This window comes from Akebia trifoliata, chromosome 16 (genome assembly GCF_017979445.1).
Source record: "Akebia trifoliata isolate Shusen 1 chromosome 16, ASM1797944v1, whole genome shotgun sequence".
NCBI lineage: Eukaryota > Viridiplantae > Streptophyta > Magnoliopsida > Ranunculales > Lardizabalaceae > Akebia > Akebia trifoliata.
Window position 1 is genome coordinate 2586398 of NC_141390.1, and position 22138 is coordinate 2608535.

The following is a 22138-nucleotide window of genomic DNA, read 5'->3' on the forward strand; positions in this document are numbered from 1 at the left end:
AGAACATAACAAATTTTGGGAAAACCCAATCCATTTGGAAAAGTGAGAAAATGTGCCCACAATTTTTTTCACCTTATATCAAATTTAATATTCAGCAACAACAACAAAACCACGAGTCTCAAATATTTGTACACCACATACCTTGTAATAAGAGTAGGAATCATGTCCATATGAGTAAATAAATATGAATTTTCTGAGATTTCGGTACTCCATGAATAATAGAATCCATGGAACATCACCACAATTAAAAGCACCACCTCTCAATCTATGTGACAATGACACCAGGGGCAAATAAAATAGTCTCAAATATTTAAAGTTGTTCTACTACCAGCTCTTGTCAGATTGAAGTCGCTCAAAATAAAATTTTCCACCAAAAAATAATTCATACGGAGTTAAAAAGAAACTAAAAATCTTATCCTGCAGTCAAGAGTACTAGATTCTACAGAACCTCACAAAACACAACAATGCTGCTTGATAAAATGTTGCTTGATAACTCGGTAACATCACTAAATTCCGGAAAAAAAATAAAATAAAACAAATATGTAAAAATAAAACAGTTATCAGCAGCAATACGATGTTCTGGATCTACATCTTGATATTGAAATAATCGGGATCGAAGTGATGTAACCTGACGTAACCATCCTCGCCTCCGCTTGAGAAACTACAGAAGGAAAACAAAATACGAAATGTCAAATTCTAAGAAATAAACATCAAGCATGAAGCCTTCACAAAGAAAATGTATTGCTGTATAATGCAAATATTTGATAAATAGAAATATATTTTTTGATGGATATATAAAATTAACCTCCCAATAGTCGGAAGAAGCACCCCAAATATCACTGGCATGCAGGAAGAGAATAGAGCAAAGAAAATGTAGTATTAAATAAATAAAATCATAAAGAAGACATTAACTACTATTCAACTTTGGCGATTGAAGGTGTAGGTGATCACAGACAGCTCAACTACAAACATGTTGTAATACCTGACAAGTAGCCAATGCACAAGAGAGGCTGCCTTCTATGCTTCACTTGTCCCATAATGTTTTAGTTTCTATACTAGAATACTATTTTCTCAAATTTCCATGTGGATAGATATTTGCTTATAAAAATTGATAACTCTAATGGGGACAGAGATGAACAATTAGTAGCCTTCATGCACGCAACGACTACAAATAGGTTGGGGAATTACAGCTATACTGGAAGACAGATTGAGGCCAATTTCTACCATAATTCATATGTCAGTTCAATTCATGACAAGAGCTTTATATATGTACAAAATGACTTTTATGGTGCATTCAAGCATCATCCAGAGAAAGAAACAATGTTGAGGACACAACACCAGCTACTAGCTCGGTCAGAACTTCATTACAAAATAACCAAAACACGAGAGACTACCCCCGATAATACAACAGTATCTTTTTCTTTTTTTTTTTGATAAGTAAAGATGATTTCAATTGAAAAACGGAGGTTGAGGAGACCAACCGGAAAACAGAAAGAAGCAAGCACAAGGCTGTAAAACAGCCAAGAAAAAGTTACCCCATACTTACATTGCAAACCCTCTCCCACCTAACAATGAAATCTTCAAAAAAATTGTTCCTAAAAACCTTAAACCTACTACACCAAAAGCTAACACCTCCAACACAAGCTCATTCTCATCCCTAGCTTTGTTTCAAACATCCGATTGTTCCTTTCCTTCCAAATCAGCCAGCACATAGCAAACGGAACAAAATCCCACAGCACCCATTTTGCCTTGGTGAAGTATTTCCCCCACTCAATCCAACTTTACATCAACACTTTCACCGAATTAGGCAAGCAGCCCACCAACCTGAACAATTTGAGATAATGGCTCCATATTATAAAGGCATAACAGCAATGCAAAAATAAATGGTTTGCTGATTCCCGTCTGATTGACATAGGCTACAAAAATAAATGGTTTGCTGATTCCTGTCTGATTGACATAGGCTACAAAAGCTTGTTAAGTAGAAACCTTTTTTTCTCAACAAATCTATTGTCGGCAATCTTTCAAGCGTCGCAAGCCACATAAATACCGAAACTTTAGATGGGATATTTGTTCTCCAAACTGTCGGACTTGGAAAAACAAAACAACCAACATGGGCAACCGATGAATAAAAAGACCGCACTGTAAAAGTACCATCCTACAACCGTATGTCCTCCATATTTAAGTCTATCTACACTGAACACATTCTGTAAGCCTCCCTAAACTTTCTTACTCCCAATCATTGAAAGAGCATCTAAATCCATAGTCCCAACAAACCCTATCCAGCTCTTTAAGAATAAAAGAAGAGATCAAATTACCTTTTTTCAAGGATAGTTTGTAAAGATCCAGGAATAAGAGGTTCAAAGGCTGATCTCCAACCCACCAATCCTCCCAGAATCGCACCCTTTCATCTTTCCCCACTTTAAATTTGACCTTCTTATGAAACAATGGAAGTCTTCTCACTATGCCTTTCCACACTCCACACCCGTAAGCTTCTTTAAGGGCACCGCTTTCCCAACCATTGTTAGAAGCCTCAAACTTGTCCTTTATCACTCTCCTCCACAAACAACCGTTCTCATTACCAATCCAATAGTCTATCTAGGGGTGGCAATGGGTCAAGTCGTGTCATGTTGAGGTTAGGGTATTAAGAAAATTTAGTCTATCTAGGGGTGGCAATGGGTTGAGTCGTGTCATGTTGAGTAGGGGAGCAACTTAATTTGGTTCAAACTGAGAACCGAACCAAACCATGAGTTTTGGGCTGGTTTAGTTTGGACTCACTATCGATTTGGTTCTAGGTTTACAAAATGAAGAACTGATTGATTCGGTTTGTTCTCGGTTCAGACATTGTAAATAACTGAACCAAACCAAGAACCGGATGTCTAGTATACAATGATGTGTCCAATTATTCTAACATTTTTTGTTAAAATAATATTATATTATTTTTATCATTATTACTTTCAAAAAGGTGAAGTACTCCCATCATTATTACTTTAAAAAAGGTGAAGCATTCCTTTTAAATAATATTATTTTATTTCATCATTATTACTTTAAAAAAGGTTAACTAAAAGTCAACAAAACACTTCAAAAGTCAAATCTTTCTTGTAAATAATAATATATTACTTTCATCATTATTACTTTGATCAAAAAATGTTATTTTTTTAGGCAACCCATACGACTGAACCGAACCAAACCTAACTAAGACCGGTTTGGTTTGGTTCGATTTTGGTTCTCATATAACGGAACCGATCTAGGTCGGTTCGATTATGTTTTTCCCCCAAACTGAACCAAGTTGCACCCCTAGTGTTGGGGTATTATGAAAGTTTAGCAAACCTAATCCATTTGATAATCGTGTCAAAAACTTAAACCAACCCAATCCATTTGATAATCGTGTCAAAAACTTAAACCCAAACCCAAACCCTATTTAATAAATTCCCAATCTTAAATGGAAAAATAAGTTCCATTCCACCACCAAAAATAAAATACCATTCCTAAAAATTGTCAGACAACCATAAACCAATGTCTACAACATAAACTATGTTTCATCACCAAAAATGTATCACGACCAATTGAAGGGACGAGAAAAGAAAAAGAAAAAGAAAAAGAAAAAAGTGTCCATAGCCTAGTACAAAAACTACATATCTCTACCTATAATAATAATAATAAGAAGTATCCTTCTATAATCTATATCCATCCTTTTCATCATCACTATGCCTATAAAATAGAAATAATCAATAAGAAAAATTACTGAAAAAAAGAAATGGGCATAAAAATAACATTATTTTTTGTGAATCTCAATACCTCTCATAAGGTATCATGCATCAAGACATAATTCACAACGACAAATGTATCATGCATCACCCTCTATATTTTATAAAATTTGAAAAAATATATTACGAAATTTTAGCCAGAAAAATGGATACTTTAAAAAATCTTTAAATAATCAAACGTGACAAAAGGGATTAAGCTGGTTGACATCCCTAACACAGACCCAACCCATTTAATAATCGGGTTAGACGGGTCAATACTATTATGACCCAAACCCACTAATTCCGTGTCGTTTTCAAGTCAGGTTTGCGAGTCATATTAAGATTGCCACCCCTAAGTCTATCCTCATTTCTCTTGCATGAAAAATGTCTAAATTACTTATCCAGACAAAGCAATATCTAAACTGAGAACAAGTGAACATGATCTCGGAGAACTGCAAAACATAATATCTCACTATTTTGGGATAAAAAAAGAAGTGGGAAAGCTAAAAAAATTTCAAAGATACAAACACCCCTTTGAAGGATAATACTGATTTTAGTTTAAACTTTAAAAGACAGATAATGGTAAGTTTAGTCATCTTCAAACTATTTCCATCAAATTTTGAAATTAAAGGAAGATTTGATCATAGTAGTTTAGCAAGACTAATCTGCAATAAGATGCAAAAAATAAAAGAAGAGACTAGACCTTCTCCCATCAGGGTTGAACGCCAATGCATTTATAGGTCCAAAGTGCCCTTTTACACCTCCAATTTCTTCTTGAAGAATCTATTTCGAGATAAGAGAAAGAACAGAGCTGTCAATCATAGAAGAATTGCCACAGATGAAGCACTTTGTGTGCATATCGAAAAAATGATAAACGAGTTCTCACCTTGTGGAAGAATTTTGCTTCAAACTTTCCAGCACGCCTATCAGTTGTTGTGACATGTGATGCATCCTGCCCACCTCCAAGCACAACCTGTCATCAGCACAAAGAGCATTAGCCCTTCAAGAGGTTATTGAGAGCATGCATAATTCATGCTTCAATGTTAAAAACTTGTGATTTATGCTTTTGACCATACAAATCTTAGGTTTAGTACCATTTATATAGAAATCCCAATATTGAAGCTATAATGCTTTGAATTATCACCCTACCCACCCCATTCCAGCCACTTCGTTCTTTGCAAGATTGACATACAATACTAAGACAACTTTAAAGCATCTGACATACATCTAAAACACCTCAATTGAGTTTGTGATACCCTTGGTAGATAAGAATGTGCCATCGACACAACTGCAAATGAGAAAAGAGAGGACTGATCTTTTATTAGATTTGTAACCAATATTGTCTCTATTGGAATATTGTTAAGCATTCTGTATTTAATCCAAAATTTAATTCTAAAGGGTGCCAAGAACATTGTATAAACTATTTGTTTTAAATATATTTCCACTAGTATATAGTTTTGTGTCATGTGAATTGATTCTTTCTAGTTTCTACATATCCTCTAACTCTATCTCTCTCGCTCTCTCAATTTTAATTCACCTGGTTTTCTAACTCTTTCTATCATCATTAGTATCATTTTTATGCTTCCAAACTTTACAACTTGTTGCAAGTGGAGCTCTTCAAAGACCTCATCTATAAGCCTATTAGAATTTGCTCACTCCCATCAAAACTTTACTCGGTACCAAAAGATCAAAGGTTGCGATGGGCTTATGAGGTTTTATGGTGTGTTGAACCAGAAAAAATTAACTTATCTACATAGTAAGTCTGATTAATGATGAGTGCCACACTGATTTCATGTCTCTTCCTTTTCTAATATGCCAACTCCAATTGGTTCTTTAAACCCACATGCCACAATTGTTTTCGGCAAAAAAAGTATATGGTTCTCATGAAATCAACTGATTGGCTTTATATATTCTAATCTGGAAATAATTCCCAGTGTGCCAGGTATTTGTGATTGCTTTGGTCTGGTTTTGTTTGTAACATATTTCAAAGTTTCGTTCTGTCTCTGAATGTTTCAACGGAATATTCTGGTTTCTGTAGACTGGAACAAAACATTGAATGCATTTCGGGAATGTTTCAGATTGTCTCGGAATGTTACATTTTTTTCTCCAAACCTAAACATAGCATTGTGACAAGATTTTAAACCTTTTTAGTAATATTACTGTGTGATGCTTTTGCACTTTGGAGGCTGGTATATAACCATGTAAGATACCCAAAAACTATCCATAGACATACAGATGGGAACCACTAACAAATTATCAAAAGTCACCATATGGCTTCCAAAGGTGGTTTCACGCACAATCCAGTGAAATGAGAGAGGTAGTCTAATCGTACATAACCAATCTAAAGAAACATAACAATTCTCAAGGAAGAAGTTCAGAATTTTTTCTGAATAATAGTCTAGTACCATGAGCCCATATGCATATTGTCAAAAAGTTAAGACCTAGGCCCAGCATTTTTTTAGACCAAAACTTAAGCTCAATGTCTAATTAATGGTTACTTTGTATATAGTGGAACTTCAAAATTTTATCTGTAGGAATCATAATATCATATATCTAGCATTTCAGCCAAGAGAAGATATGAACAAAATCCATATTAGGAAAATTGTATTTACTAATTAAAAATATCCTTAGAAAGGAAGTTTCTATGGTGCAGGATACATGAATGCACATGAAAATTTTACGTGTTTATAGTTGAAGTTCCATAAATACGTACATGATCAAGAAGTGGAGACATTGCAACTGCATTGACTGGCCGCTCGGTCACATACGTCTTGATAATTGTCAATGTTCTGATGTCCCAAAGCTGACACAATTGTGAAAAGAACTCATCAGAACAACATAATAAGGCAAATATTAAAAAAATATAAAAATAACGGAAGCTGAGAGGATATGGGTAGATTACCCGCGCAGATTTATCCAGGGAGCCAGTCATGAAATGTGACCCGTCTGCAGATTTTGCTAGTGATGTAATTGTCTTCTGATGACCTGTTTGTTTGTCTGATTCTTTGAGCAACTTCCCTGTCTGCAAGTCCAATTAGCATAAAACTTGAGATTCATGTCAAATATTATACGTCCACGTATGCAAAAATGAAAGGGAATAAAGTGTAGGAACTAAAACTGCCTCTTAAAAGTACCTGGACAAGATTCATAAATAACCATAATAACAACTTCTATTAGTGCTCAATTTATGATTCCTTTATATAGCTAAACTATTTCTATAAATGGAAAAATTGATTATTGCAAGTGTTCCATGCAGCTACTTACTTCAGAATCCCATATACGAACTACTGCATCTTCACCAGCACTTATTATTGTCGTGTTCAAGGGTCCCCATACAGCTCTATTTATTCTCCCTTGAGGTCCCTTGATTGTAAGCACGGACTCACCGGTCTCTGCAAAATAATTGTTAAACATATTAACAACTGGCCTCAATTTCCATTTTATAAATAAGAAGGCACTATAGGCAGAACATAGCCACCCAATCATCCATTAATTCCATCAATCAGCCACAAACACCAACCCATTAGAAATGAATTTTTACAGAGGAATATCCTATGCATTCAAACAGCACACCAAAACAAAAGCAATATAAGAAAGAAAAAGTGACATTTTTAGCACCAACAAATAAGCTGAGTATTAAAGAGTAGTGTTTTTTTCTTAAATAGTCAAGCAGAAGAAGGTTGGTGGTATGTAATTAATAAGGCGGGTTTCAAACCCAAGTTGTGGTATCAACACTAACAAACCTTGCCAACTTAGTAAGCTGGAATCTTCAAGTCCAAGAAAAATCAAATTTGAATTAAAAGAAATTATTGCAATATAAAACCAGCCGAGATGCAACTCAATATGGGTTACAGCAGTTTCAGCCTAAGTGAAAAAAGAATATTCTACTCAAGGCATCTTCAAGAAAAATGAAATATTTCAATTAAAAGAATACATTGCAATATAATTACCAGCTGAGATGCAACTCAATCTGCACTACAGAAGTTTCAGCCTAAGTTAAAATAATACTCCACTCAAGGTGCTCTTCCACCTCCACAATTTTGATCATTCATTCCTGCACCTGCTTCTTAACCTCTTTATATTCTCACTACCAACTACAATTATCACGATTTAATTAACACTACTTTTTATCTTTATGAGCATCATACTATATAGAAGACACCTTTTTGGAATCTAAGACCTTGCTTGTTACACTGCAAGCACCAGCAAAATTATACTGGTCCTTGGTTACAGTTTTGAAATTTTTTAATGTGGAATGCAACGGACAATTAGGTTATTTGTTTGGTGTTTTAGTTTGTTAGGACTTATTTTCTTTATATAGCTTATATTAGGATTTTTTTTTTTTAATTAATGAAGAATGAAGGTTTTGATGAATAAAGAATGAGTTTTTTTCATGGAGTGAAGTAAGTTCTCCACCATTCTTGGTGTGATTCCAAGAAATCCTGAGTATGATTCCAAGGTTCTATCTTTTTATCCCTTTCTATTTCTTCTTCTAATCTTTATTTTTCTTTTCTATTCTTTTATTTTTCTTAATTTTCTTTTAGTTCATTGTTTTTTATTTACTTGATTATTGATTCTTGATTTTTGAAACCGATAAACCTCTACTCTTAATCATTTTCCCATTTTCTTTAACCCTTATTTCATTCATCTCTTTTCCAAATCTTTAACCCTTAATCATTTTCATTGGGATTGTGGTCATATCTACAATCATTGTTTTCATTTTACCTTTTGAGTTTACCCAATCCTAAACCAAATTCCCTACAACTCCCCATCATTTTCGTATCTCCCTTCATCGCCTTGCATCAATTTTGATATCAAAGCTAAACCTGGAATAGATAGAGATGGTATTGAAAGTCAAAACCAGATTTGTTTTTCCTTCAGAACAATCATTCAAGGTATTGTGTAGTGATGAATATGAGAAAAACTTGATTTTCACAAGTTTCTCTGAAAAGATTTGGCAGAATGTTGAAAATAAAACTTATTGTGGTTATCATGATTACGACTATGACATTCAGTTCTGTCAAGGAAATTGTATCCATGGTGTTGAGTGGAAGGTGGTTCTTCTAAAAGATTGTCATATTGTGTTGAGTTAAGGTTGGATTTCACATGTAAAAGCTACATTTGATGCGGAGCGAAATATTTTACGTGTTACTTCAGGCTGACAATATCCACTGAAGGTATGTCCATGTAAATCAACTCATGTGGTACTATCAATCCAAGAGCAAATTGAAGAAAAGATAAATACAAAATCAACTTCAGAAGATGGTGTGCCTACAGTTCTAGAATCAATTTAGGAAAAAGATCATGAAGTGAAAAATATGTCAAAAGAGCCTAAGGAACATCTTTTGGAGACAACATCTACGGTTTTTGTTCATGATGCAGTTGTTCCATCACTATCTCAAACCGACTTAATCATCTTAGATAGGTACATTGAAGATTTTGCAAAGATAAAAGATCACAATTTGAAGTTATTGGTTCAGCATAAGATCAAGACATAAGGACGAAAGGGATGAGCCACAGTGTAATGATCATTTTCAAGCATTTTAAAACTTGATGATTTTTTTCCAATCAAAGGAAAATAATGCGGAACGCAATAGATGATGATAATTACCACAATTTTATTTTGCCAGTGACAAAATCTTTCCAGTCGAGGAGAATTGATGGAGACATCAAATCTTGAAGAGTAGATTTTAGTTTTTATTTAAATTTCTGTTTTAGGGCCTTAATTTTATTTTTTGAGGCTTAGTTTCATGTTTTATTGGCCCATAGTCTTAGTATAGTATTTAGGGGCAGTTTAATAATTTTAGTTTATTTTTTATTTAAGTTTATTAGGGTTGAAAATTTAGGAGAAATAAAGTTGCGAAAATTAGGTTATTTGTTTGGTGTTTTAGTTTGATTATAACTCTTAGATTTATTTTCTTTATATAAATTGTATTAAGATTTTTTTTAACAAGAAAGAATGATGAATAAAAGAAAAGCTTGAGCTTGATCTTCCTAATAATGGGTGTGTCTGAGGCCATTTTGGAGTTAGTCCAATATAATATTATTTTATTCTAATATTTATTTTTCTTTTCTATTCTTTTGTTTTTCTTGATTTTCTTTTACTTCCTTTTTCTTAATCTTCTCGAGTCTTGAAACCCTTTTCTTAATTCTTGAAACCTATAAACCTCAACCCTTAATCCTAAATCCTTTCCTTACCCTACAAACCTTTAATCATTTTCATTGGAATTGTGGTCATACCTACAATCACTGTTTTCATTTTACCTTTTGAGTTTATCCAATCCTAAACCAAATTCCATTTTCTTATCTCCCTTCATTGTCTTGCGTCAATTTTCTACCACAACAATATTTGCATTGTTTTCTTCTTTTTTGGAAAAAATGTTAATTTTTGTCTACAATTATCATGCTGCATCCGTTTTCTTTGTTCAGAAGAACCACAATTATTGTATTCCAAGAAGGTCCTACTTGGGTAATCAAAGAACATGGCATCTAATGCAAAGAGTTTAACACTCATCACTTAAAAGTTCAAAAAACAAAAAAACGTGAAACCCGAACTTTTTGTTTTTGTAATTAAAATCAATTTATCATTAACATCAGGACTCTGTCTGACACTTGATGAAATAGGTGAGACACTAAAACAAATCCACTACGGTATCAAACCAAATCCTTAAGTCATTACAAGGATAAGAATAAGAAGTTTCACTTGGTTTAGATGGAAGGAAATTTGTCGTGATAAAAAGCAAGGAGACCTGAGCATCTATAGACTAAAGTAGATGGACTATGCACCTTTGGGCAAATGGTTAAGGAGCTTCGGTTCAAAACATGATAGTTTATGGCAAAAGGTGATTAAAGCATAATTTAGAGAAAGGAAATGTGAATAGGAGAGTGGCAAACCCTAAGCATCATATGGTTGTGGAGTTCATAAATGTGCATGGCGTTTAACGATTGGGAATTGGACCACCTTGCACTATTGACTAGCATTATTTCTTCAATGCCTATCCTCAATAGTGAGGAGAACAATAACATGCAGACCGACAACAAGAATGGCATGTTCTTATATAATCAAGTGTATTCTCAAGGGCCACATGATTTGTTCCTTGCATTGGCCATATGGATTTTGAAAGTATCGTTTGAGATCTTTTTATTTGGTTAGCATCTTCTAGGAAGATTCACAATGAACCAAATCCTTTATGAGAGAATTGTGTGCTCTGAATTTCTGTAACTTATGTAAGGAAGATGGGGAATCAACCGATCATATTCTAATTCATTATAGATGCGTAATGGACATATGGAATCATTGTCTTGCCCTATTTGGTGTTGTAGGGTGAGGCCTAAATTGGGGCAATTGTTGTTCACGGGCTACTAGGAAAAGCCTTCTTGGCTGCAAAACCGAGGTTTTGGATGTTAACTCCCTTTGCAATTTATTAAGGAATATGGACAGATAGGATTCAAGAGGTCTTCCAAGAGATTGAAAAGCCTTATTAGGAAGTTATCTTGACAATTTTGGGTCTTTTGTTCCACTGGTCTCAAATTTTTAAGGAATTTAGAGGAGTCTTCTTTGAAAATTAAATAGGTAGATTGGATTGAGTACGTAATTTATGCTTAAAGAGTAGTATCTCGCCTATATATTTTTTGGATATCCGCTTATTCTCATTGATCCCCATGATCGCCTTGTCAATTTTTAATATATATATATATATGGGGGCAGTTCATGGGACAATAATTGTGACAAAATCTATGACAATGGTTTTTTGTAAACCACTTTTGATGGGGTTAGAAATTTCGGAATGGGCTGATTTTTGATAAGCACGATCTCTATGGTGAGGAGATCATCCTCACCAAATATCAGCCCATTCCAAAACTTCTAACCCATATAAGACAAAAACCATTGTCATAGATTTGTCACAATTATTGTCCCATGAACTGTCCCCTATATATACATATCCATTCTGTAGCCATTGCTTTATTGGAGCAAAAGCTTTGAAAAGTTTAAAGGAGTCTTTTTTTGAAGATCTCTTTGTAAATTGGGACCCAATGTGTGACAAGTTTGGGGAGTTATGGAGGAAGATTATAGTGGCGACCAAGTTTGGGGAGGACCTGTTAGTATGGAAGTGTAAGCCGTGTAGAATTCCTTTAGGGTGTGGAGTTTAGAGAGGTATTTCTAGTTTGGGGACAGCTTTGGGGGGTCATATTCATTATGAGGTGGGGAAAGGAGACCGTATTCACTTTTAGGAGGATTGTTTGTGCAATTAGACCCCCCTGAAGAGTTTGTTTCTTGGGTTGTACTCATTGTCCTTAAGGGAAACAAATGCATGTTTCTACTTTCCTGGTTCCAAATGAGATAGGTGTATCCTGGGATATCGGGCTCAAAAAAAGATTGAATGATTGGGAGATTGGGGATGTAACCGCTCTCATTGACTTGCTTGCTTCCATAGGCCCTTCCCTAAAAAAGGCGGATCATTGGATTTGGAAAGGCAGTCGTGAGGGGAGCTTCTCCATTAAATCTTTCGATCATTTGCTAGAAGAGAATCAAGATCCTTGTTTCCTTGCTTCCCTTATTTGGTCTTCTAATGTGCCTACCAAAATCTCTTTTTTCATTTGGTCGGCAGCCTTGAATAAGTTTCCTATGATTGATCTCCTAAGACGTAAGAGTCTTTTTTATTATTTATGGATCATTGTTGTTTGTGTAGAGCGAGTGGAGAGTCGGTGGACCAATTTCTTATTCATCGTGAGATGGCTCATGGTATGTGGTCTTACTTTCTTTCTCTATTTAAGGTCTATTGGTATCAGCCTCAGTCGGTTATTTCTCTCTTGTTTGGTTGGAAGTCCACCTCTTTTTCTGGCAGATTGAAGATTCTTTCCCTTTGCAATTTGTTGGGGCTTGTGGAAAGAGAGGAATAGATGCACACTTGATGGGAAAGAAAGCACTATGCAAGAGTTAATTTTTAACATTTTTGGTTTATTGTTCTCTAGGTGTAAACAGTACAAGGATTTTAGAGGGTCGATTTTTGAGGATTTTCTGTTTAGATGGGATATTGTTAGGAGTGAGAGATTGTAGTTCGTTTTCTTTGAGGACTTCTTGTCCTCTTATCAATAAAATTTCACTTTTGACTTCAGAGGCTTTTGTTTTTCTTGCCAAGTTGTGTTTTTAGTCCCTTTGTTGTGCTTGTTTTCCTTGTACCTCTCCTAGTGGCTTCCTTGGCCACCTATCTAATTAATAAATTCTTGTTTTCCCATCAATATATATGTATATCTATACACGCAATGCATGCATTCTTTACTTATAAAAAATCCCTAAAACCACAATTTTACCAAAACCCAACTTAGGAAAACAAAAAACAGAGAGAGAGAGAGAGAGACTCCCTCTTCAAACTCATTCACCCTTTACTGGTGATATTTTGCAGTACCAAAAAAAAGATAGAACAACATTGCGTAAAACCTATTTAGTTTGTTTATATAGAAGTGAAAGGTTTGCACTGGGACCTTCTTTACAAATCATAACCAAGCATCTTTAAAAAAGCCAAATAACAACAAAACCTTTTTTTTTATGTGTGTGTGTGTGTGTTTTGCAAGGTAACAAGCAGCTTCTAAAACATTGTAAAGTCTTACAATAAAATTACTTAATAAGTAAATATTTATATTAAATATTAATTCATATTTTATCGATACATTTGATCATAACTGTCCCGTGAGAACCTTTTTGAACTACATTTCCTCATTCCCAAACTAAATACCAATTCTGGTTCATGCAATTAATTAAGCAAGTGCATTTTCAAATAAAATAGAAAAGGGAACATCAGTCTTTTAGAATCATCCAATCAAGTAAATCAAGAATAATTCGAAAGATGAGTGTTAAGAAACACTATATCAGCTAGCAAACAGTAAAATACGCCGCATAAACAGTAAGTTAAAAGTTAAATTGGGTCGTAGAAGATACTCCATAAAGAAAAACAACTAGAAAGCTTGCACATCTATCATTAATAACAAGGCAACATCATATTTTAAAACACACACAACTAATTAACTAAAGTAGATAGAAGTTACAAAAGGCAATTCCATGAACAGATCAGTGATGAATGAAAAAAGTATAACCTTACAAGTAAAAGTTGAAAAAAAAAAAAAGTAAAAAAGTAATCCCTTGACAAAGAAGAAGCAACATACGTTCACGGGGATCTTCGGCAATACGTTTCACATGAATGGAGGAAGGAAGTTCCATGAACGGATCGGTGGTGATCACAGCGAGGTGATCACCAACTGAAAAATCAACAGCTCTAGTTGGAGAATCAAAGCTAAAAGTGTAGAGCTGAGTTCCAGTCTGAACATTCCATAGCTTTGCTGACTGGTCTGCACTTCCAGTTATGAGGCGCATGGAATCCCCTGAACAAAGGAAACATAAAACGATAAGACACAATTCATCATTAGGGCATGACTGAAATTCTCTTTCCACAATAAGCCCGATAAAGTTAAACCTCTTCTTTTACTTATAGTATATACGGACATAATTAAGTCTTACAACAAAATAAGAATAACATCAGACCCATAAAATACTGGATTGTACATCCTTGAGTAGCAAGTCCATTAAGAGTAAACATAGGTCCTCAGCCAAATGTAAACCAAAGTCATATCTAGTGGATTGTACATCCTCAAGTAGCAAGTCCATTCAGATTTTCTCCTGTCTGACATGTATCTCGGGAGCGGATCTAGAAGCCAATGGAGATGAACTGAGGTTAGCACCCACTATTGTAGAACTCAGGTTCACTCTAATACGGAGTAGAAGGCACCCCTTTAGTTTTAGACTCTATTAGAAAAGCATCCTATTGAATCACAAATCAACCATGTAAAAGACAAAGTTTTAGGGATCAGGACAATGTTACATAGTTCATTGGTTTGCTTGATTTGAATTCGGATTCGCAGTTCGCCACTCTTGAATGAACCCGGTTCGTAGAAGATATTTAATTCATTTATGTTAATCTCAAAGAAGGAGACCCAGGTCAAAGGGAGCATATCAATTTTTTTCTCTATCGATAAAGATAATTTTATTAAGAGAAGAAAAACGAGGGGGGTCGAGAGAACCAACCCAAAACAAAGAAAAAGAAACAAGAAACAGGAAAGGCAAACAACGAAAAACAAAATAGAAGACTCTCACGACAACGAACAAACCCTATCCCATCTCACAACAAAATCTTCAAAGAAGACCTTCTTAAATTTTTTATAAAGTTTACTCTAAGAGAACATAAGCTCAAAAATTGAAAGAACTAAACCTTCCATCGTAGTCTCTTTCCCCTCAAAAATACATCGATTGCGATGTTTCCAAATTCCCCAACAAACCACAAAAAGAACCAAGAACCAAAAAATCTGTTTAGAAGACGAGAAAGATCTTCCCCACAACAGCCAAAACTCCAAAGCCGACTTAATTGATCTGAAAAAACAACCCACGATACCAAACAAAGATAAATAGTGTGACCAAATGTGATGAGCCACCCGACAGTGAATGAGTAAGTGGTCCACCGTTTCCGTTTGAGATTTGCACATACAACACTGATTCGACGAAATAAAGCCCCTTTTAATCAACTGATCCATAGTAGTGAGTCTCCCTAAAGTCATCATCTAAAGAAAAGTTGAGATCTTCAGAGGAATCTTACCACCCCAGGTAAATGAGTAAGGAAAAGACATTACAATACTAGAAGCGATACCCTCATACAAAGACTTCACCGTAAAGGGGGAATATCATTAGTTTGAAAACAAAGGAGTATCTTTAATATTGACCAAATCTTGGGATTTTCAAAATAAGGGTTATTTTTAATATTGACCAAACTGGAGGAGCATCTCTAAAATTCACCAAAACAAGGGGGTTCATCAGCTTTGCCGTTTTTTACGAACCCACTTGAACTGGTTTGATTTGTATTGGTCCGCGGTTCAGCACTATATCAGCAAACCCGGTAACACGGGCCACTACGTGCCAATTGATGCAGAGCAACCACCAAGGGTTGATCCTGCACAAGTCTTGAAGATCAACTTTAGGAAGATTAACCAAAGGAGAAAAATCATCTACACTCAAATCAAACTACTCAACTCAACAATATAACTTCTCCATAATTTCATATTTATATCAAGCAATGAACCTTATTTTTAGAGAACTCTAGCCCAAGTCTCTCTAAAAGTGAAAACAATGACTCATATAGGTAGACTACTCCTAAAAAAATCCTATTTCAGAAAAGAAATAGAACACTAGAGAAATATAATCCTAATTTAACCGACTCCATGAACTATGTTTCTTTTTTGGTCAGCTTTCTTTTACTTCCTCCTATGCTGATTGCTGAGAGGGTTGCCACAACGTAACATGGGTGCATAGTCACTAAGTTGGAATGCGGGTTTAAAACAACAAGGGAAAACTTTGGACAATGAAAAGAAATTAGAAAAAAAGAAAGAAAAATTATAAAATAAAAAATATATTAAAAATTATGCAAATAAAAAACCAACATCAAGACATTATCATCAAATATATTATTAATGAACCAATCCTAAGACCACAAAAATTAATCATAAGCCTACATACCTTTTTTTTAGTGGTGGGGGTGGGGGGGATGTTTATAAAGTAAAATGCCCTTAAGGGCTTCACCGATAGTTATGGAATTGTATCCAATCTCACTAAACCCTATAAGAAATATGAAACTTAGTTTAAACTAATAAGAAAAAAAACGAACTTACTTGAAACATCGCAACACCAAACGGCGCCATTATGACCTCTATAGGTCCCCAATCTCTCACCATTATCAGCAAACCATACCGTTGGAGTATGATCTTTTGCACAAGAGAAGAGAAGATCGCCTTCTCTGTTGTACTTCAGAAATGTCAGAGGCCTTTCATGGCCTTTCATCAGAATTGGCCTCATTGCTTTGCTCCTTCAAAGATTCTGCAATACTCCACAAAAATCATATAAATGATAAATACAGAGAAGAAGAACCCTAACCTAGAAATTCCGGGGAGAACAAAACCTTAAGCTTAGAATCTGTAAAACCCTAAATCAGGCAGTAAATTCAAAATAACTGATTGAATTGCTACTTTCCTGAACAAACAAGGATAAAATCTCAAACCCTCTTTGAAAAATAAATTATAGAAGAAAAAAAAAATTATTTTTAAATTTTTTTCCTGATTTTCAATGTCATCTTCAACAGTAATATAAATTTCTCGGCCTCGTCATCGAAAGCGGCTTCCAATTGCTCAGAAATTCTCAGCTATATGGAGGGCTTGGATGGTGAACAAAAACAATTGATCAAGAAGTTGGTCAACTTTCGCATTCAAGAAGGTAAAAGAACGAGAGTTCGTGCTATTGTTTATCAAACTTTTTCATCTTTCACCCCTCCTTTATCGAATTAGCTATGGCTAATCTAGTAGAGTAGGGCTAATCAGAAGTTTCACTATGGCGATTGGAAGAGGCACAACCTCAATTCAAGTCGAGCAGCAGCTTTTCTACACTCAAAGGGAACCCGGCATCCCATTAACTGAGACTTCCTATGCATAGCTGTATTTGCGTTGCGCCCCACCAAATCAAGTTCTATTTGGGTGGGTGAAGGGAGTACGACTGCTCTACTGATGGTTCAGTCGGAACTCAATCTGGGTTTCGGGGACTTCTTCGTCTAATTGCAACAACACTTCACAGTGCTCCGGAGATTTTCAATTTCCAGTCATCTTCAATCACAATATTTTATCTAATTTCAACACTCAAACCTCAACGCAAAACCTAAAACCCTAGAAGAACTGAAAGATGACGGATTTTTGGGAGAAAATAAAGGGTTTTTGGTTTGAGATTAAAGATGAGATTGAGAGGACTTACCTGGATAGCTTGGGCGGAGAAGATCGTCTCGCAATACCAAATTTGATGAGAGCGGAGAAGGAAGCGAGAGAATCAGAACCGGAGAGGAGAGGACAGATTTTAGAATTTTAGAGAAATAAGCATTTGAGGGTATTTTTGGTAAGAAATTTTTTTTTATGGGGGCTGTTTTAACTTGTGCCCTAATAGGGCATAAATGGTTTGGTTTTTATCCGAAACCGGTTTTTATCCGAAATCGAGTGATCCGAATCCGAATTTAATGGATTGAACCCTTGGGGTATATCCAAATAAAATGGGTCAAATATGTGTTGATGTCCTTCATCCGAATGGGATCCAAATAAAAATGGGTCAAATATCCGAAATCGAGTGATCTAAACCCCAATTAATTCATCTTAATGTGTGTCATTAGGGCACTAGTTAACAACACCCTTTATTATTATTATCTTATTGTGAATCAGATCCAATTTTATTGAATTGGATGTATCAATTATATTGGATACAAAATATATTCGAATACTAAAAATATATTCAAATTTAAATTTGAAATTTTGGATAGATTAATGTTGGAGTGACCTCAATGGGGGACATCTTGATGTGGTGGTGCGCACATGTCGTAGATGCATTTTCTCTGAGATATGAGTAAAATGCATCTATTGAAAGGCAAGTGCCACCATGTCAAGGTGTCCCTCGTGTGTTCCCTGCTGAGGTCACTCCAGTACAACTCTTTTGAGGGGCTTGAGAAAGAGAAGTGGTTGCACATTTCAAGAATATGAAATATTATTTTTTAGAAAATATTTTTTTAAATACTAACGGGGTAGTGGTACCTATTGGGCTTTTCTCTAGGGTTTCTTTTTAATATGATTTTCTCAACATAGAGAGAAAATTTCCTAATGTAGGTTTGTTTTCAGTTGATTAGAATCCATGTGTTGCATCCTCATTTGTTCGATTCAGGCTCAGCGTGGTCCTTCGGTCAATCTAACCGCACCTTTAGGTATATATAATCTTTCTAACTTAGAACACTTTGGATTTTGCTATTAACTTTTTTTTTTTTTATTTATAAAACATCTTTTATCGTGTAATCTTTAAAATAACGATTAATATTTAAAATGAAAAATTACATGAAGGACCTTGATGGAGGGATTTTTTTTAAAATTGTCCCTAAATTTTTTACAGTCTCTTAATAATAGTCCACTTTGTAAATTTTACTTTTCTTAACACTCTTTGTACCTCATTTCACGTTTGTAATGTCATTAAAATACTCAAACTACCATTTTCTCATCTTCTTCACATAGTTAGATTTTTCAATGACAATAATTTTCAATGATACTTGATCATGAATGATGAATGGAAAATGATAGTCTCTTAATTTTAACATTTAAGTGTTTTTTGTTTTTTTTCCAGAGGCCCTAAAGAGAGTCAAACATTTTTTCAATGTATGGGTTAGAAGTTTCGGAATGGGCTAATTTTTTGTGAGGATGATTTTTATGATGAGGAGATCATCCTCACCAAAAATCAGCCTATTCTGAAACTTCTAATACCATCAAAAGTGGTTTACAAAAATCGGATGATCCACAATTCTTCAACTTGTAAAGTAGGGTTAGAAGTTTTGAAATGAGCTGATTTTTGACGAGGATGATCTCTTCACCATAGAGATCATCCTCACAAAAAATTGGCTTATTCCGAAGCTTTAACCCCTATTTTGAAAGAAGTTAATATTCTAGAATTTTGGTGATTATGTTGTAATTTTTTATTTGCAACTGTTATTTATGCATTTTGCATATTTTGATTTTCGATGAGGTTTACCCAATATTAAACTAAAAAAGAAAAAGAAAACTAAATAACAAAAAATCTCAATCACATCTACAATGTCGAGTTCACCACTTTTTATTGTCTAATTCACTGCCTTTTATTGTTTAGTTCAATATTTAATTACAGTCGAGATCGATGTGTTTTTTAAAGAAAATATTGTTAAACTCGATAGTAATTAAATGTTAAACTAGATAACAAAAACTTGGTGAACTTGACACTTAGTGGCAAGTTTGATATTCAATAATTAAATGTTGAACTAAATAATAAAAAGTTGTGAACTCGACACTAAGTGGTGAGTTCGACATTAAATAATTAAATGTTGAACTGGGCAATAAAAAGTGGTGAACTTGACACTGCAATGTGAATCAGATTTTTTATGTGTTTTTCTTCTTTTTTTTTCGATTTCGATACTCGATAAATCTCCTCTAAATATCCAAAATACATATATCATAACTGCAAATCAAAAGTTACAATGTAATCACCAACAAGTTTAGAATCTCAACTTCGTTCTTCATTTTATTTTAATAAAATATCGAGAAAAAAAAACACATTTTAATGTTCAAAATTAAGAGAATATTATTCTCCATTCGTCATTTATGATCAAAGTCCGACGGAAATGGTCGCAATCTCCATTGGAAAATCTAACTTAGTGAAAAAGATGAGAAATTAGTAGTTTGAATATTTAAAAGACATTATAAACATGAGATGAGGTCAGGGGCTATTAAGAAAAGAAAAATTTACTAATTGGACTATTAAGATACCGACCAAACTAAGGGACTATTTAGAAAAAATTCCATCCATCAGGACCCTTTGAATAATTTTCCTTATTTTAAATTGCAAGAAGACACTAAAATATAAGATTACAATCCCACGACAGTTTTTCAAATTTACACAAATATCTTTTCACTTTTTTATCTTCAAAACCACTTTAGTTAATATCCTAAATTATTAAAAAGCCCTTATTGAGTTCATTGAATTCAGGTCAGCACCCTTGAACATCCCCGGCTTTATATTTTTTTTCATTATGGATCTAATGGAATAATCAGATTTTTCATAATCAATATCGGGAAAAATATTAATTTTTGAAACCTAATATATATGAATATCCATGATTTTTAAATTTTGGATTAAAATAACATTACAGACTAAACTATGTTTTCCAAATGCTCTGAACATAATGACGGGCTCAGATTACAAGTCTTCATATTGAAAATTTTACGTTCAAACTAAACATCTTAAAATTCGTAATGATTTTAGGATCACTACAATACATTAAGCACCAAAATCCATCCCATGACCCAAATTTGGAGTAAGTTTAATCCAAAAGACCAATCAAGAATATCCATTTGTTCTTATTCCCAAGCGCAGTAGCCCACCTGCCACTTTGTGAAATTTGGTCGGATTGAATCCAAATATAATTTTAATAAAAGTAAAATAGTTCGAATATGATCTTAGCTAGTATGATCCGAGTCGAATTTGGATCTGGATATGAATTCAGATAAAAAATCGAATATAGATATGAACACACTCATCTCCGCTTGTATCCAAATCATTTTTAGCCCTGTCCACCTTGCCAAAGGCTATAAATAATTACTACACATGTGATTTATTGTATTAATTTCACACCCCTGATTTTTTGTTTTTATTTGGGATACCTCCTTCAAAATGCCACGTGTAATTTAAAGGGGAGGGTTATACAAAAATGATGGCCGTAGTGCTTTTATTGAAGTGGACCCGTACAAATTAGGGTGTCTACAACACGGATTGAACTTTTACGAATAGACTCACCATATGATGAAACTAAACACCACATATCAGCCTGATCGAAATCCTAGCTATTAAAATTCTTTAGACTTTCGATGAGTAGGACCAAATAAATTACCCCTCTATATGTTACTTAGTTCATCGGTTTGATTTTGATTTTGCGTGACACCTCGTCGGGGTAGGTAGACACAATTCGTTTGATCGGTTTGCTAGCTTGGTTTGCTCGGGCATATTCGAGTATATGTATAATTATAATGTTAAAAAAATTAAGTTAAATAAAAACATATTTATATAATAATTTAGATTCTAAATATAAACAATGAAAACAAATATTATAAACTGGTTTGGTTCACCGAATCGATTAAAAAATTGTTGAGAACCTTTCATTTGCCGAACCCAATCAAAATTCGATGGATTCGTAGTTCACTTGATTTTATGAACTTAGTCCAAACTGGTTCGGTTCGATTTGTGGTTTGGACTAGTATCAACGAATTGGGTAACATTCCATCATTAGGGCATCAATCATGCAGACTTTTTTTCCCCTTTGTTTGGCAACAAGGATACTGTAAAACTACGACTATAAAAGGGCTAAATCTTGGGATCACTTAGCCAACCGAGTCATCATAGACATTCGAGTCTACAAAATCAGCAACTAAGATGTTGAAGTCTCCTCATTTATATATTAACACAGCAAAGCCTGAATTCTAAATTCTGTGCAGTAGAGAATTGGTAGTAAACTTTTTTCTTTCTTAAATGTTCAAATCATTGTGATTGACCTGTATGCCGATCATCAAGATCATCTTTTACAATCATCGAAATAAAAAATCATAAATTGTCGATCTCAACATTTAAACATAAATTATCAAGATCAACATTCAAATTGTTAAGATAGAACTAGTTACATTCTGCCATCTCAACATTCCAACAATTCAAATTATAGATCACAAAATCAGAATAACAAAATTGTATCCCAATTTGGATGCCTTATTTT

The 22138-nt window shown here is 34.3% G+C and overlaps 1 protein-coding gene across 1 annotated transcript; it reads right to left on the bottom strand.

The window, feature by feature from the left end:
* Nucleotides 1–342: 342 nt before the first annotated feature.
* LOC147382243 (eukaryotic translation initiation factor 3 subunit I-like) lies at nucleotides 343–17733 on the bottom strand. The gene is made up of 9 exons (XM_086428664.1): nucleotides 17578–17733; nucleotides 16452–16656; nucleotides 13905–14120; nucleotides 7008–7135; nucleotides 6646–6765; nucleotides 6457–6546; nucleotides 4630–4716; nucleotides 4447–4526; nucleotides 343–661 (listed from the first exon to the last, which is right to left on the bottom strand). Exons 2-9 carry the CDS (start codon nucleotides 16633–16635, stop codon nucleotides 586–588), a joined length of 981 nt encoding a protein of 326 aa, XP_086284790.1. The 5' UTR covers nucleotides 16636–16656; nucleotides 17578–17733; the 3' UTR covers nucleotides 343–585.
* Between the last annotated feature and the right edge of the window lie 4405 nt (nucleotides 17734–22138).